Raw genomic sequence first — 18,159 nt, 5'->3', positions numbered from 1 at the left:
TTTAATTACTGACTTTGGCAGTGTTAATATCTTTGAGTCAAGACTAATGTTACAGAAAGGTTCACCTTTTTTGTAAAAGCTTTATTTTAGCTATAAGAAGAATAGGAATCTTTTTTAATACTGTGGTTAAGCAATATCAAATTATTACATGTGCTGATCTGATCAATGTTTTAGTTTTGTTTTTAAATCATCCTAGTATATGGCATGGAGGTTTCTTTAGACTGAGCAAATGTAGGGTATGGTCTTATGTTTTAAATGCTTTAGAGCTTCAAGGTACATCACTGTTAGCAGTAGAATTGAAGTGGGCCTTGGTCCTACTTTACATATGGCTTCAAAGATTCATTACTTCAAACAAGAAAACAATGCAACATAAGCAGATTTTGTTCCCCTTTTCAGCAAAAGCCTGAGAAGAGTCATAATAGCAGAGTCTAGTCTGGTCACTGTGAATTAATGGCAGTCTTGTGCTGTGTTACAAAGAACCATTTTTAACCCTTTACTCTTGATAAAACCACTTCCCCATACAGGTAGATTTAAAGTCACTAAGTTTGTGTTGCAGAGTTTTCAAAACAGCTCAATTCATAGCTTATTCTCAGACTTAAGACAGTCTAAAAATAACAATGTACATGGTCCTCTTTCTATTTGCTTCCCATTGCTTGAGAAATCATGCTTTATATAATTTACTAGAACTATGTGTATGTTTTAAAAATAGTAACAGTTTTTGCCAGTATGGAAAGCATTTTTCTATAAAACAAAAACATAAAATGGAAAACAGTTTGATCTAGAAAATAAAGCCTGTCTTTTAAACTGGCCATAACAGAAAAAGGAGCAAACTGGTACTAAAACCCCAAGCTTTTACAAGGCATTCACTTTGTATAAAATGACAGCAAAACCGTAGCTTTAAGATGACTGTGATTAATGCCTCTCTTTCTTCATATTTTAAATGCTAGTTACAAGTACTGTAGGTCAGGCTGCAAGTCCTGGAGAAGCAGAGTGCGGTGTGTGGAGGCAGGCTACATAAAATTGGTAAAGAATTGAGCCCCTTAAGCTTTGGGCCTAAGGCTTATTTACTAATTCAGTGCACTGCTCAGGCTTTAGGTTTCTGTAGCTCAAATCTGCATCACCATATGCAGTTTTACCAACAGGTAAGGATGAGCCTACAGAAGCTGAAGGAAGGTACTGTCCCAAGGTCGTTACTTTCATGTGAAATTTTAGTGTAATGCAGCCATAGTTCCCATGAAACAAACAGTCTTAAAACGCTGTCACGCTATTTTGTTTCACTAGTTTGCATCAGTTGTTTTTGCACACCTGTCTGGGTTACAGTAAAAAACCAAAACCAATCCCCCCTAAAAAAACAGCACCCTAACATAAAAACAAAACAAACTCCAAACCAAAAATCCAAACAGCTTTGGTCTGAACACAGTGATCAGATGTCATTACCTTACCGCAGGATTTTAGAGAATAGCCTTCATGCATTTATGGAAGCCAGAGCATCTGTTAATTATCACACACTGTTTGTCAACATTGTAATGTTCCTCACTGTTTCACTGAAGAACGGAAGTTGATTAGTATCATAATCCATATGGTTCCCTGAATACTGCTGGGGTTTATAAAATGCTTCTTATCACCTTCATTATTTTGTGGTTTACAGATTTAGCCAGGTCAAAGAATTAAGGTAAAATTTACGGACAGCGGTCATCTTTGCTACATGCAGACCTTGGTTTCACTTCAGCAAAATGCAGACAAATTTACCAAGCATAGAGAGTTCTCCTCTTTTCACCTACAAACAGGCCACTGATTTTTTATGCAGTACATAAAAATAATCCACCTTTTGTTGTTAAGCATCTTTGGGCCCTCTGACGCAGTGCTTGTACAGTTGCAGGGCAGCCACACTTTTCTCATCCTCTTTAACACTATTTCTGATCACATTCAACACATACAAAGACAGAATATACTCAACATACGGCTGATGACAAATGACACTTGATTAGTAGATTCTACTGTAATCCAATTAGTTTCTTAGCAATATAGATGAAAAGGCAATTTTTTTCAGCCTCTTCTTGCAAACACATTCATATAGTGGCATTATGCTCAAATCACAGCTGATTTTACTTTATTTGCACTAGTACCAAATACAAACTGCTTCACAGACAGGACACTCATGGTGAAGACAGTCTTTACCAGTCAGGGATCAGGGCACATCACTTTCAATAAAAGGGATGTCGCTGTACTTGCTTTCAGTCACTGCCCACTGTTTCACCGCCTGATCAAGGATCTCACGGGAGAGACGGTGTGCATAGTCTAGCACTATAGTGCTTGATGGACCTTTCTCATCCACCTTCACTGCTATCAGTGATGATTTCTCCCCAGTGCACCCTTCATTACCTTCCCGGATCCGTTCATCCTGGATAGCATTTGAACCTTGAAAGGCATCCTTGGATTTGATGCATCCCATGGTACATTTGAAAATGCAGCTGCAAAATTCAGTTCGACAGCATGTTTTGATAACCTGGAAAAGGTTTCCTTGTTCAGTGCACGGTGTTGCTGCTTCTTGCTAGTGGTTCCAGTTGTTTTCAAAGAGCAGAACGTCTCCTTTTGTGCTTCTTTACTTCTGAAGAAACCTGTCAAAACAGTGTTTCATATAAACACAATAGTCTACCCTTCCGAGTGAGCTCAGAGGATAAATTCAGTACAGATGCTTGTAGAAGCAACTTTAATAGATGTTCTCATGGTGCGCGAAAAATGTTTTTATCAGTAACATACATCTACTACAAATAGGCAAAGCTTGACCTGAATTCAGACTGCCTTTGCATGCAGTTCTCAGTACATGATGTAAGCCATCTAGGAATGTAAAAGTCTTGGGGAAAAAAAATAAAAACAATCATTTCTTTCCAACTGACAATGCGGTGCTCTTTTCCTGAATCTGTCAACAAATACTGTGTAACTGCAGTGACTGCTGCTGCTAAAGAAAATAAACCCCAAAACACCCCAAGAGGCACCACACAACCACCACCGAATAAGAGCCTTGTGTCATGGCTGTTGTACGCCCTTTGGGCAGGAGTGACGCTAATTCCCAGTGTCATTCTGCTGTTGCTCAAGGAGGCTTGAACACATATTCACAAGAAACAAGAGCTGCTTTTCTTTTTTTTCCCTTGAGAGGTCAGGGAAAGCAGCAGCACACTGCTGTGTTCAAGGCAGTTCTGACAGAGCTGGAACACCATTCTTGCTAAAGCAGGACGGCTCTACATCTAGAGGAGGGAGAGTGGTGAATGCAACACCTGACAGGGTCCTTTTGTCAAACTCCTCATGCATGCGAATTGTTCAGCCCCAAATTCTGGTGTACGGTTTTTTGTTTATTAGCCTTCAAAGCTGTTTCTCAGGCTACTTTCTCTGCACAGACAAAGCAGAATCTCATGATATGCCTGACTTTGCTTGGCATGAGCTTACCCACTTATTGGAGTTAACAGACTGCCAGCCAAAATAAAGACTGTGCACAGAAACCAACTGTTCCCTACAGCTTCACCCGATGACACTCTACTAAGGTCAGCCAAAGTTAAAGATTTTTTTTGTAAATAGCCTTTGAAAACAATCATGACACAGATGTTAAGCCTTATTTATTTGCTTTATATACTGGGGGAAATAGGGACTCCAATCCAGTGACCTGATCACAGGCAAATATTTGCAGAGGAAGTCAATCCCATTCGTAGGCAAACAGTGCTTCACAGGTAGGACAGGACTTCCCCACCCTAGCAGCTGACTCATGAGGACCAAGTTCACGGTGACAAGCTTCACTAAAAACATCACTACCTGTTTAGGAAGCAGTCTGTAGGACTGAAGTGCTAGTACTTGGAAGTGGTGGTTGGTGTTTCTGGCAGAAAGTCACACCTGAAGGGCTTCTGAAACCACAAAGTGCATACATGTGTTTTCATACCTTTAAGCTTTGTGTCAGAACATTTCAGCATTTTAGAGAAGTGTTTGTAAATCACTTTAATAAAATTCAGTAAGTTTTGTTTCTGCAGCATGTGCCAGTGTATTTCAGAGCAGGCAGCAGAGTGAACAAGCCTGTAACATAAACCCTGCTGCAAGTATTTGTAGTTTTACCCAACAGAGAGGGTAAGCTATCGGTCAGATTTTTATTGTAATAACTTGTTATTAAATGAGTAAAAGGCTGGATTCCCTTCACAAGAAACCACACTGATCCCTATAGAGGTTTATAAAAAAAAACCCTATGAGCTTCATACCAATGTCTATTAACTGCTGAAACTTAAAACGCTTTCAGAACATGCTTACAGACCAGAGGCCAAGGACATGTCTGAAAGCAATTTAGACATCTGAATAATTAAAACCTTTCTAATACTAGTACCTTGTGCATGTCTAATTTCAATATTTACCATTAATATTAATAAAAATAATTTCCACGGGCTCTTCTGAACAAATATGTAGCTCAAAGTATCTGACATGGCAAAGAAACACTAACAGCATCTATAACCCAGCACAGCTAATACCTGAACACTGCAGTCTTTATCCAGCCAAGGTAATACACAAGCTTCATGGGAGGTACACAGATATGCTGTGTACCTCCCTCTCACTATACTACTGGTAGCATTTAGAAGTTTTCAGTTAGGTATCGTGTCCTCCTTAGGCTAAGCCAGAACTGTAAATACCATAGATTTAAACCTCACATTCCCCAACCATACAAATGCTCTATGCCATAGTTGATAAAAAAAAAGTATTTTATCAGATTTTCATCCCCGATATTTTATTTAATGACTATTCAGATTTGGATTTTCTAATCTAAGTTTGGATCCATATTCTTTTAGATGATACTCTTTTTGTGTGTGTTTCTAAAAGGAGGTCTGTCAAATGGCAGACAATTTTAGTTAGTATTTTATCATTGGTTTAAGATGTTTCCGTCCTAAAACTGGAGATTTCCTTTCCTCTTTTGTGAGGGGGCACCAGCAGATGAGTTAATGTCTAGCAGAAAGAAGGAGGGAATGGGAATAGAGGGAGGATAAACATCTCCTAAAGCAGGTAGGAAGAAATTCCCTAGGTCAGCATCTTCACCTTCAGGATTTACCTCTGTTCCCACCTTCTTACCTCTGCTTTTTCATTTGGGCTAAATCAAATGTCTGTGTGACTGCCTTGCACAGAGGAAGGGGCAGGCTATAAAGCTTCTAGATAGCAAGGCATCTGAGACAACTAAATCGTTCTAAATTGATTACTAGTTGAGCTTAAAAGCAAAGTTATTGACCCTAGTTTAAATTCTTGACTGTTGTTCATTTCATTATTTATGGAGTGCGGTACTTTCCCAGTCACTGCAGTAAGTTTTATAGTTTGCTCATTCTACTTGGGTTAATAATTGTTGGCACATGAATGATTGCAAATGAAGCTGCCCTCAATCTTCTGACTGCTTGCCTGTTTTTCTGACAACCACTGCTTGCACATACATGGTATAGTGCTGTTAAAACCCTCTCCACCTAACTCATCTCCAGAGGGATAAGTTCTGATGGGGATTTCAGCATCCCTGGTTTTCCTCACAATGCTCACCCCCTCGGGGGGCAGCAGGGAGGACACTCATTTTACTCCCAGCACGATGTTTAATTCAGTAACTGCACACGAGTCTGTTTGAATGCCCAAGCTCTGATCTGTTGCCAGATTTGTCTCAGAAACCACCGCATAGATGGTTTGAGGCTCAGGCCGAAACCTCTGCAGACACAGCCCTTCACGTGACAAGCTGCTGTGCTTAGCTGGAGGCAGAGGTTAGGGAGCTGCAATCTGCTCTGCTACACTGTCAGCCAGCAGTTAAAGCAGCACCATCACAAACCTTAACATATCTTTTTTTAAAGGCCAGTTTTTCAGTAACTGAAATGTTGATTTAATTAATCTGAGAAATACAGGTTCCTAGTTGCGCTCAATTTCAGGGGACATATAGTCAATATGCTTTTAAATAAATACCTCATTTAACTTCAATACCATAAACACTGTGTATTATTTTAAGAGTCTTGAAAACAATCGATTCCCTTCCGTATCCCTGGAATTGGAAGTTCAGGTGTTGCTTCACCTATGATGTTATTTACTACACATGTGCCCTGTAATACAAGGAGAGAGAAAGCATTGAGGGAGTCATACCACATAGCTGAACTCACCTTGCATGAGAGGGCTAAGCAGTCTCTTTGCCCGCCTGACTAGGTGTTTCCTGCCAAGGTAAGTTCATTTCTAAATACTGAAGGAAACAAAACAATGGTAAAAGGATGCCTGCAATTCACTATTATATAATATAAAATACAGGGGAAAAAAGCATTAATAGCATAACCGCAGTTTTATTTAGACAAATAAGACTTTCTAAGGTATTAAAATCATCAGTAAGAAATAATTACAAAAGGATAAATGCAAGCTATCCAAAAATAAGAGTTTCACCTGCCTCTCTGGATTACATCTTCATATGATGAAGACAGGCATTAAGAGCAAGAGTTCTGCTGTTACACAACATCTCTAGCTATCACAGGCAAGTAAGTTCCTGCTGCCATTTAAATAGTTTCATGCATAAGACCTTTGGAAAAAAAAATAAAATAATCTTGAAGTTCAATGCTGTACTGCAAGGAACTGCTTTCTATAACACTTTCTGTTACAGCTGTCATTGGATTAAAAAATAAGTCATACTTTTCAAAATAGCTTAGTGCAGCTTTGCCCAGTTGAACACACTGAGTAGTTTCTGCTGTGACAGAGCCAAGCTCCTCACTTTCCAAACATTTAGGTTCAAATATGACTCTTTGTAACCCTCCTCCAGCCAGGGAGGCTTTTAGTTTTTATCTTGGTATCCAGAAGAGAAGCTCAGTGTGCTACTTACCAAAACCACATCTGCTTTTAACAAGTTGTCCCACTTGTCCCCAGCACAGCACAGACAGCTTCACAACTGTGCTGTTGTGCACAGTTGTGTTGTGTGTTTGCGGTTCTGCAAAGGGAACCGATAAATAAAAGTTAGCACTGGTGAATGTGTCAAAGTTACATATTATCAAAGGTCAGATGAAATCCATAGCGCTGGCCTTGCAGATGTCTGCCTGCCTGTTCTCCCACAGGATTTGACTTTGACAAAGGTGATGATACAGCACTTCAGAAATTAGAATGGTAGGCTGCAACAATTTATATACAGCACCTAATCCCAGCATACAGTGAGGCCACTGCTTGGGCAAGCGCCTCCTGTCCTGTTTGCAGGATGCCAACCTCCATCCTCCCCAAGTCCAGTTAAGGACAATTTCGGCAAGGATATACGAAGGATCAGATGCCAGCATCTGGAGTGCCCCATCTTTTGCCAAAGCTTAAAAGTTCTCTCCTGTTTTCCCTTCTCCCTCTCAGAGCTTCTGCTGAGACCTGGACCTTTATCATCCAAGAGCATAGGGAGAGTTTTCAGGCAATCACAGTGCTGTTATTATCATGGAAACAATAAACATTACTCTTTTGTTACAAAGACATTCAAACTTGAGGCGGGTGATCCAGCTGAGGTACCAGCAGAGGTAAACCAAGCAGCATTCAGGCATCCAGACCTCTGAACTGCATCTAATTGCGTTAAATAGTTGCATCCTCCATGCAATAATGGAGAGAAACAGAAACCCAGAACATCCTACATCTGCCTTTCCTCTCCCTAACAAGGTGGGATGCTATTCAGGAGGATACATGATATTATGCCTCTGGGTGCTCTGCAGTTTCAAACAGAGCAGCAGCACATAGATGACAGAGGAATGAATCACTCAGTTAGTGCACAGCATTGCCTCTGTCGCTCAGGACTCGGAGGCTCCCGTGCAGAGCAGCCCAGTCAGGGGCTCTCAGAGCACTCCAAACCACCAGGTTTAATGTCTGCCTCTCCTTCACATCCAGTTCTCTGCAAATCCTACAGAGGCAGCACACGGTAGTAACGTTTATTACAAAGACTCCTTCCCATCATAGGAAAAGGAGGTTTTAAAAAGCTGGAGTTATTTGAAGACAAGCATGATTCCCAAGATCCAGCTACCTCAGGCAATCACTGATTTACCTAAACACCCTGAAACAACTCGGGCAACAAACAGCAAAAATGGAGCCCTCATTCCTCACAGAGCCATCCTCTCCCTCGTGTTGCTTACTGCCAGCAAGAGATAAGAGCTACGGATTGGAAAGGGCTGGATGCAGGAACCGCAAACAACGGCTGTGCAGGATTAGCGTATCAGTGTGAGTCTTCTGGTTATCTGTCTCAGGGTACATGCTGGAATTTCAAGGTTCCCTCCACCCCCTATGGCCAGAATTGATAAAACTTTTGCAGGCTTCTAAGCCAGTTTGAATGGGGAAACAACACACTTACTTTTCAGAACCAGGCATGACCTCTAGCTTACTTTAAAAGGGTTTTCAGTAAGATGACAGTTGATCATAGGATTGTTTAGGTCGGAGAAAACCTTTAAGATCATCAAGTCCAACCGTTAACCCAGCACTGCCAAGGCCACCACTAAACCATGTCTAAGTGCCACATCTACATGTCTTTTAAACACTTCCAGGGATGGGGACTCCACCACTGCCCTGGGCATCCTGTTCCAATGCTTGACAACAACCCTTTTGGTGAAGAAATTGTTCCTAATATCCAATCTAAACCTCCCCTGGTGCAGCTTGAGGCTGTTTCCTTTTGTCCTATCACTTTTTACTTGGAAGAAGAGACAGACACCACCTTGCTATGACCTCCTTTTTCAGTCAGAACACCGAGTTACTTAATGGAGGCAATTTCCATGTCAAATTTCAACTCTCAACCACTTTAGCAGTGCAGTTAAGGAACATGAAAATCTTAAAGAAGATTAGAGGGAGAAACAGGAGAGAGGAAAATGTTTCTTCTCCTCAATTCATGATTTATGTGCACAGTGGGAGCGGGGGAATCAGGTTTTTTTGCTGTTAAATAGTATACCTATGTTGATGTGAGTTTTTATGCTGACACTCTCTGGAAATCTAAAGCTTCTGAATCTAAAGCCAGTACTGACTTAGAAACAAACAAGCAAACAAAACACCAACCTACAACAAAAAGAACAACCAAACCCCATACACACACACAACAGACATGCAACCACAGAAGTCAGGAACAAAACCAAGTGCTTTCCTTACTGCTCTAGCAATCTTACCCATGCTTTCGGAAGTAGCAAGCAAGGGTGAAGTACAGCAGGGAACCTTCAGGCAAAAATACCAACAGTTCAGAAAACAGCAGTGCCAGTCAGTACAGTCCTCAGTAGCCACAAGGTGAGTTTTCACCCAGGAAAAACCCATCTTGTTAAAAGCAAAGAGCATTGTGTGCTTGGTAGCTGTCTGATTTCATGAAAGTAAAGCTGTATCCAGTCAGCCTGTCCTGAAATCCTTCCTCCCTCCAGTACAGGGCTTTATTTACCAGAACTGCATGAAGCTCACAAAGCAGCCTGAAGGCAAGAGGATGCTGAAAACTTCTCACCAGTTCTGCTCTCATTATAACCTAGCTGCTTGCCCAAGCACCTGTACATACTACTATTTTCACCAAATTTGGACAGAAATATGCACAACATATTAATTCTCCTTGATTTTTCAATGCCCTGGTGGTTCCCCCCCACCCCCTCAGGGTCTCAGAATACTAGTGAGCAGACATTTATCAGTACAGACTCTCTGCCAGACCACAGACAAGAGAGAACATCAGCTTAACCTACCCTCACACAAACAACAGCGGGATGCCTTCTGTTGATTAAAGCCTGTTTTCTAGATGAGTAAGAGTGACCAATGGAGTTCCTTAGCAAGTGAGGCCTCCAAGCAAGACTGTACAAGAAAGGGCATGAGGAAGATGCACAGCTTCTCAGAAAGTCCATCTGCAAGAAGTTTAGCCAAGTCTTAAGGAACCCGACTACAGAAATTATAGAGGAATGCCTTGGTTCAGAAGGAGGAAAAGCTGATGTCCTAGAGGAGACCTGAAACTCTCTAAGAACCCAAATACAAAATAATGCTTGAAACTGGTGAGTGAACAAAAACAAAATATAAGAAATAGACATCAAGTTTTTAACATAGATGGTACAGCTGTTTCCTTGCCCTGAGGAAGATATGGGTTCAACACATCATTCAGCAAAGCCCACAGTTGTGATTATCAGCCCACCCCCCATAGGGATTAGCTGCAAATCTATAGGCTGAAGAACACCCCTAAAAACATCTTCCCCGCAGCAGGGGAAAACACAAGGTGTACCACCAAAGGGCATCAGAGACATTGGCCAAGTTAGACTGCTCTAACGCATGGCACCAGCTCCAAATGAAGCAGCCTGTTGGTTTATTACAATGTGACACTGTTTTGAACAAACCAGAACAGAAACTGGTATTTTCCTAGATATACCACACAACTTCCATCCCAACAAGTCAATTGTGGAGTCACAGCCTACCTATTAACAGCCCACCTTCAGGAAGACATTAGAACATCAAGCTACCTACACTTACGCTAAAGCTTAGGATCTAGCCTTGTCTGTAAAGGGGGATTACTGTCCTTCACAGGTCCAGCCAGAGACAGGCTGCTGCAGACAGCGAGCAGGGATGCACAAACCTTCACAAGCAAGAAAGCCCCTCCTGCCATTATCCCTGGCTGCTGCCCAGCCTGGGGATCCTGCCAGCGGGAACTGATGAGCAGCAGCAGGCAGAACACTGGATCAGTATCTCAGCCTGACAGAGTCGTGTTTTATTGTAGTATCTTGTAGTCACAAGATTCAACTACGAGCATATGGAGCTGCAGACTGCAAGGTATGAATGAGGTGCGTTGTTTTGCTTTGTGATGCCCTTACAAAGGCAAAGGTCCCCCTAGATTAGCATGAGTGAAAGTCAGAGGAAGGAGATGGCCAGGATCTGCCCAAGATCAACCAGGTAAGAGTAGTACAAGAAAAGCAGTGCACAACCCGATTCTGCTCTTTAATCTCCCTATGCAGAAGCCAAACGTAAAACTGGGGCTCAGGAATGCAACAGAAGACCTGTTTTTCCGCGTCTCACATAGAAACACACAGGAAAACACAGCCCTGCATTTTAAAATCACAACTATGTTACTAATGAGTGCCAGAAATCAGCCAAGGAGTAAGAGAACAAAGTGAGGAGTTAACGACCAGATCCTCCAGCTGTACAAAAGCTGCCCAGAATTGCAATAAAGAACTACGTCAGCCTTAAATATCACTGTCTCACAGCTCTCCCCAGGTATTTTCCTTGAATTTCATTGCTCCCGATGTGCCAGCTTCTACCTGTAAGGGAGCTGCCGCCTCTGGGCCGGAGCAGCAGGGTGGCCAGCAGCCAGGCGAGGCAGTGGTGCCCGCAGAGCCCAGCAGCACTGCCAGCTCTCCCCCAGGACCCTGCCCATGGAACCACCTTGGCCCCTGAGACACGAGCATCGCGAGGCCCCGCACAGCCCCCTGTGCTACTTGTACAAACCAAAGGGATTTTAAATAAACAATTTTCTCAGCAGAACATAATGTGATGAAGAAAACTAATTTGTATGTACTCAAAGGTTAAAAATGCCACTTTGTTAAAGACTACAGTACAAATCCCTATATTTTTCCTTTTTAATTACTGTATTTAGAAACATGATTTCAAGTCCTACTTCCTGAATCATGAGAAAGCATAAGACATTTCTAAATGTTCTACAATTTTTGCCATGGCTGACCTTACGCTACCAAATCTGTATTTTATTATGTACTAGATGAAGGCAACCTGCCCTGTCCAGGTTTGGGCTAAAGCTTGGAAAAGGCACTCATGGCACAGTAGGGCCTGACAAGAAACCCTCACACCACCCCTGCCAGCAAACAGTCGTCCCATGTCCTCCCTGCAGCAGGAAGGCTCTTACAGAGGAGCAGCCAGGCCATTTACCTTCCCGCTCTGCATTGCACACGTGGCTTTACATAGCACCACCTCTTCCCAGGCAACGCCAAAGGGCTGTACCTTTGCTCTGCCCAGTTTGTAGGACTCTGTTGCTAGCAACCTCCTTGTGCCAACGGGAGGAGTAAGGTGTTACCACCGCCTGTCCTGAAAACCCCACCTCAAAGCCTAGCTCTTCCTCCTTTCCTCCACATGCTGAAGGCCCGTCCTGCCCAAGGCCACAGCTCGCCCCATGGGTCACCACGCACTGTGACTGCTGTGAGGGGACGCAGCCCATCCCTTCCACAAACCAGCACCAGGCTACCCCAGCCGTGGCAGGACCTAAGGAAGGGGAGATGATGAGATGCAAGCAAGAAGCCTGTCTGACATACCAGCACGGTGGGGACAGCCGAAGTGCCAAGAGCATGTTGTAAACGCGGTCCCACCAGCACGCCTCTGTCCATCGAGCAGCAGCTCCTGGGGCCAGCGAGGCGGGAGAGGGCTGCTCCGTCCTCCGCCGGTGCCCGCAGGATCAGGCCCTCGTCCCACCAACGCCGCGTCCTCCCGATTCCTGTTCACGAACGACAGAGATGCAAAGCCACCATGAAGTCATTTCCACACCACTTTCGGGAAACTACCCGTAACCGCACCCGGCACCGCGGGGCTCCGGGCGGGCCCCGACCGGCCTCCGCCCCGCACCGCCGGGGCTTCGCCACCGAGCCCCGTCGCCCCGCTCCGCGCGGCGGGAGCCGGCTCGGCTCGGTTCGGTTCGGCCCCGCAGCGCTCGCACAGGTAGCGGCCGGGGAGGGGCCCCTGCCCGCCCGCAGCGCCACTCACGCCGCTCCTCTCCGCCGGGCGCTCTCCGCCCTCCCCGCGGCACCGACGGCGCTGGTGCTGCCGGCGGGGCGGGGCGGAGCGGGGAAGGGAGGTGCCACCGCCCCGCCGTGCCCTTCAGCAGCGCCGCGGCCCCGACCCGCCCGCCCGGCGGGCAACACCGCCCCGCACCGCCACCACCCTCTCCGAGACACACCAGTCCCCACTGGCGGCCGAGACAGGGCGGGGATGGGTCCCGCGAGTTACAATGGGGGGGAAAAGGGGAAAGAAACACAGGCGCGCCCAGGCAAAACGCCGCTCGTCAGCTTCTCGTGCTCTGAAATTGGGGGGGAGCGTCGTTAAAGGACGGAGTTACCGTGTGAAAGCTCATCACATGTTCGACTCAGTCCCTTTGGGTGAACGCGAACGCGCCACGGAGCGGTGAATGCTGAAGTGAAGAAAACCGTGGGGAAGGCGAAGGGTGAGGCCCGGGTGATGCTCCTGCTGTTCTATCCTGTCAGGCAGCATCAAGTCATGTACGACTGCAGACAAATATTATTATACCAAAGCTATTTGAAAAATGCCCCCACCCCAAAAGGCAGCTCCTGAATGAAGGGGCTGAGCAGTGCCTCGGCGCAGGCAGCACTCGCTTGGAGTGGGCATGCTGACCTGTGGCTAAGCCTTCCTATGCATTTAGGCAACAGTTTTACTGCCAGGTAGGTTTCTAATGTATTCCAGTTAGGCACTGGCCAGCCAAGGAATTTATCACAACGTTATCAAAGCCAAAGAAAACACCACACTGGTAATATTAGCCAAGAAAACACAATTGTACATGTAGCTGCTGGGTCACAGGGAGGCCGGGAGAGCCATAGGCTGGAGAGGCACAAACACCCCCTGTGTCCCTCTGGGTTTTAGGAGCAGGTTTTAGGAGCTTGACTCAAAGCCCAGGTAAAGCTGGGGGCACTTTACCCTGTGATTTCAAGGAGCTTTGACTTGGGACCCGCTGCCCTGAGTAGATATTGGTCACATGTTTTTACTGCTGTTTTAGTTTGCCTCTGGGTGGCTGGAGGAGCAAACCAAATAAAATCATAGCACTGAGAATTAAAACGAGATGGAGTACTGGAAAGGAATTGTTACCTTGCATGAACACGTGGGTATTATTACAACAGTGATTTTTAAGCTATACACAAACAGTTTTTAAATAAGAATTTGATAACTGAATTATGAATATCTTTGTAGCAGTTTATGGTTACTGTGCTCTTTTTCTATTCTAGTTTCTGTTCTATTTATAATATTCTATTTATCCTGGTTTCTAACACAAGGCTCCACTTTTAACTTCAGCTTTAAGTGAGTTCCTACTGTTCTCACTGAGCCCCCAGCATTTCCCACTGAGCAGCTTTGAGACACAGGGCAGACATTTCACAGACTGCAAGTACATCACTAGTGCCCGATTTGATCACTTTGTTACATCCCAACAGATAATAACCCTATGGCACTGTGCACTGCTCGCCTCCCGTGTGACAACCTGACAACAGACTGTTTAGTCTGAGCAGCAGTACTTCAGTATAAAGCAGGGGGGGAGGACAGGGAGGTAAGGGGAGGGAGATCCATGTGATGGGAATTTCGAGCCAGTATTTATTTCTGGGTGCCAAAACATATTTAATATTTTATTAGGTGTGGAGTGTGCAAGACAGCTCATTATGTTTGGCTCAAGCAAAGCAGTCAGTCTTTTTATATACGGCGCATCCATTTGAAATGACTGCCACCAGGCACGGATGAAATATTTACCTCGTAAAGCATTTCCGTGTGAAAGGTTGGGGCCAGGCACGGGTGCTGTGATGCTGAAAACCACAATGCCCAAGCTGGAGGTACCCCAGCCCCAGCACGGAGGCCTCAGAGGTGCAGCAGTCACTCACAGAGCAGGGTATCCTACCCCCTGCCAGGACACAGAGCCTGAGCTATGCATGGGCTGGTTTGGGTGGGCACCAAAGCCTTTCTTGGACTCAGTTTCCCAGATTGTGCTACCCTCTCTCCAGAAGCACTGTTTTGAACCACGTCTGACGTTTTTGTTGTCATAAGATCTGATATTTATTTTCTTAGCTATTTTTCTTAGTTATTTACTTATTACAGATCGCTAGATCTTCTACAGTCCAGACCCTCTAAATGCTTGGCATAGCCTGCTCTGCATGCACATGTTCATCCCGGTGGGGCACAACTGCTTGTATGTCGCCAGAGCAATACAAACACTTTCTGATAATAAAGTGCATGCAGCGGGAGGACAATGGTGCAGATTGAACCCTGGAAGGTACTGAATGGTGCTAATATTGGCACTGCTGGAATGGTAACTGGATGCCAAATTAGATGATAGCTATGCTGAGGTTTCAGAGGAGCTCTGGTAAGAAATTGCTAACCTGCTAGTTTTGGTGTAAAATTTGTCACTGACCAGCCTCTCTACCATGTGCCAAACTTTCAGAGTTTGTCCGAGGGTAACAATAAATGAAATCTGGTTTCTTCCTCCCTCTGATGTAATTTCACAGTTCTTGTCCTCATCCTTCCACCTGCTGCTTTTCGTGGCTTCCTCTGCAAACCCTTCCCCCTCCAAGCCTTCAATCCCTCTTCCATGCCCCATAAACCCACAATATCCTACACCCATTTTTGCACTACTCATCTCCTCTTCTGCTTGGCAGTATCTCAGCTCCCTCTCATTTCACCTGTGACCAATTTACAACCACCCCAGCTTTCTTCTACATCTTCTGACCTCTGCTATGTTGCTGGCCAGGTGGGCAAGAAGTAGCACGTGTTTTTTCTAGGTGCTGCCAGGATGGCCAGTCCATAAGTCCTGCACACTGACATATGCTGCATCAGAGTCTCCCTGCCTTTCTTTCAGAATCATTAAATGATGTGTGTTGGAAAGAACCTTAAAACTCACCCAGTTCCAACCCCGTGCCACAGGCAGGGACACCTTCCACTAGAGCAGGTTGCTCAAAGCTCCACCCAACCTGGCCTTGAACACATCCAGGGATGGGGCAGCCACAGCTTCTCTGGGAAGAGTCTGTGCCAGCACCTCAGCACCCTCATAGTAAAAGCAGAGAAAAAAATAACTTTTTCCCAAGCAGTGCTTAAGTTAAGAACCCATTGACATGGGATGTGGTATTCGAAAAGGCCTACAAAACTCCATGGAGAAGAACTGGATCTGTCCAAATCCAGCGGCAAGCTGAGTCCCTAGTCATTGGTTGAGGCTGAACCACTTCATTCTTGCTCTGTTTCTCAATTCGTTTTAACATCCACGCATACACCTGTATTAAGGAATGCTTTGTGGAGACACGTGTTCCTAATGCAGTTGAAGAGTTCAAGAAGGGAAGCTAGGACAAGTATTCCCTGCCCCAGTAGCTTCCCACCAGCAGGCCCACGGTCACGTGGTGGCTTTACAAAATCTATTGCTACATGCAGTAATCCACTAACTGTATGGGTTGGAAAATGTTACACAGTCTGAAAAGAATCAATATAGAGTGTGAGGAGCTAAATATCTCCTAATGATCTTGACTAAAATCTCCTAATAATCCAAAAGCCTAGGAAGTTTTGCCCAACATGGTCTGATTGCCTTGCAATAAGGTGCTTTGGTAGAGGTTCAAAATCAAAACCATGACTTCACTGCAACAAACAGCTTTATAGACTAAGTAATCGCCTTTTAAATACATGTTCTGTTTTCAAAAACTTCTTGATGTGAAAGATGTTCTTTTCCTCAGCTATGGATTTTTCTGTTTTCTCCTTAATTCTTGTTTCATTACGCACTGCTCTTGTATTCTGTGCAAAACTGATATTTACCAAAGCCTTTCCTCAGAGCTCATAATTTCTTAACATATTTCCTTAATGTTTGCAACCAGGTTGATTAAAAGGAAGGACAAGTATGATTAGAGTATGCCCGAGCATAACCATGGAAATCACTCAGTGCTGCCCTAGTTTTCAACTCGGTTACTACCAAAAGTGCATGACAGTGGTGATTGCACGTTTGCGCCAAACCTTAGGGCACAACATTGATTTCTAGATCACAATTGTTTTTGGAACATCCCATCCTCCTGCTCTCAAAAAAGGGTTTGACAGTTTTTAACTGTAAGTTTAGTATATGAATGTAAACCCTATTTCCACTTTTTTGTATGAAGATACCCTGAATATTTGAAATACAGTGTTTACCCCATTGGTATTAACTTGATCTTTTTTTGTTACTTGGATGTGCTTATATTGCTATAGCTCAAAGGAGAAAAACAACATGAACCATCAGCATATTCACTGAACTTCATACACATTAATGAATCCCCGCACTATGTGAGAGTAGATAGGTGACTGTCATCATCAGTCTTCATCATGAAATGCAATTGAGATATTTGGGGACAGACCTGCTTTTTCCAAAAATGGGTGAAATACCCCATTTAGCACAGAACTTGAGGCACGTGCTCAGTTTTACTCATGTACTTACACTTCAGCGTTGTGCTGCAGTATTTCAGTGGACAGGGGTTGGGTTGCAGTAGTTCATTTCAGCCAGTCACCAACACCTGTGAAGACATTTGCAACTCCTTAAGCCACCATATTTGCAAAATTTCCAGTCAAGAAACAACATTCTTACTTAAAACTTGTCTAGATGCTTATAAATATGCTAAAAATATAATTGTGACAATATGTTACACTATAAAATGGCACTCTGCCCAAATAAAATGAGTTGTAAGGTGTGGGTCTTAATTCTTTTCTCCCATAGAACAACTATACTTATCACTAATAAAAAAGAGGAAACCAGAACAGGGGTTATAAAGTAAATTACAACATCTCTATATAGCATAAATGTTTGGCCACCTGAATGTAATAGTTGTTAGATGCTTTTGTTTCAATGCGTGTTAGCCATTAATCCAAAAGTTAATAGAAAGCTTGTAGTGAAATTCTATTTGGGCAATTTTAGGAATCTTTAAAACAAAAGTTAATTCACAAAATGGGTCTTGCCTGTTTGATAAAACCAGTAATATTTTGAAGAACTTACATAATGTTGCATCTCATTGAAATACTGTTAAAAGGAGACCATTAAGAAAATAGGTTGGGGTTTTGTAGAACAGACAAGACAAAGTTTACAAGAAAGCAGTAAGTCAGAGTGAGCCCATGAAAGCTTTTGTCCTCTGTTTTCAGGCAGGGCCTGAAATGCTTTCCTTATTTCTGCTTTTTAGTCAGAAACCTGATGCCTGTTTGTAATATATCTCCTCTTGTCCATTCTCCATCATTTCTGTACCTCTCCCATTTATCAAGAAATAAGACAAAGTAAATATTGAACTCTGAAAACCATAGCTATCTAGCACAGGTTATAGCTTTTGTGGCACTGTTACAATGCAAAAAGACACTTCCATCATAGCCTACAAATAGTGAGGTAAAAGCAGGGCTAGAGCCTGGCCTAGGCATATAGAGGGAAAAAACTTTAGGACTGAAGGAAGACACTGTATAGAAAATTATGTCTATAAGAGAAAGAATGAGGTT

At 43.8% G+C, this 18,159-nt stretch overlaps 1 protein-coding gene across 5 annotated transcripts; it reads right to left on the bottom strand.

The window, feature by feature from the left end:
- C5H2orf88 (chromosome 5 C2orf88 homolog) lies at positions 1-17,199 on the bottom strand. Of its 5 annotated transcripts, none has more exons than XR_003991493.1 (5): positions 17,123-17,199; positions 12,228-12,406; positions 6,845-6,949; positions 6,144-6,220; positions 1-2,618 (listed from the first exon to the last, which is right to left on the bottom strand). XR_003991493.1 is itself a non-coding variant. In XM_030486805.1 (5 exons), exon 5 carries the CDS (start codon positions 2,450-2,452, stop codon positions 2,189-2,191), a length of 264 nt encoding a protein of 87 aa, XP_030342665.1. In that variant the 5' UTR covers positions 2,453-2,618; positions 3,805-3,893; positions 6,144-6,220; positions 6,845-6,949; positions 12,228-12,572; the 3' UTR covers positions 468-2,188. The 5 variants fall into 5 exon arrangements, 3 of the variants coding, with proteins under 3 accessions (XP_030342665.1, XP_030342664.1, XP_030342666.1); XR_003991492.1 differs by lacking the exon at positions 17,123-17,199 and adding an exon at positions 12,673-12,758; XM_030486805.1 differs by lacking the exon at positions 17,123-17,199 and adding an exon at positions 3,805-3,893 and having other exon boundaries at positions 468-2,618; positions 12,228-12,572.
- Between the last annotated feature and the right edge of the window lie 960 nt (positions 17,200-18,159).

The sequence above is a fragment of the Strigops habroptila genome, chromosome 5, assembly GCF_004027225.2.
Source record: "Strigops habroptila isolate Jane chromosome 5, bStrHab1.2.pri, whole genome shotgun sequence".
Lineage (NCBI taxonomy): Eukaryota > Metazoa > Chordata > Aves > Psittaciformes > Psittacidae > Strigops > Strigops habroptila.
The sequence above is the reverse complement of the archived record's forward strand: the minus strand, read 5'-3'. Positions and strand labels throughout refer to the sequence as shown.

Excerpts from the sequence above, each read along its gene's own strand:
- C5H2orf88 (XM_030486805.1), bottom strand. The coding sequence starts at position 2,452 with ATGGGATGCATCAAATCCAAGGATGCCTTTCAAGGTTCAAATGCTATC.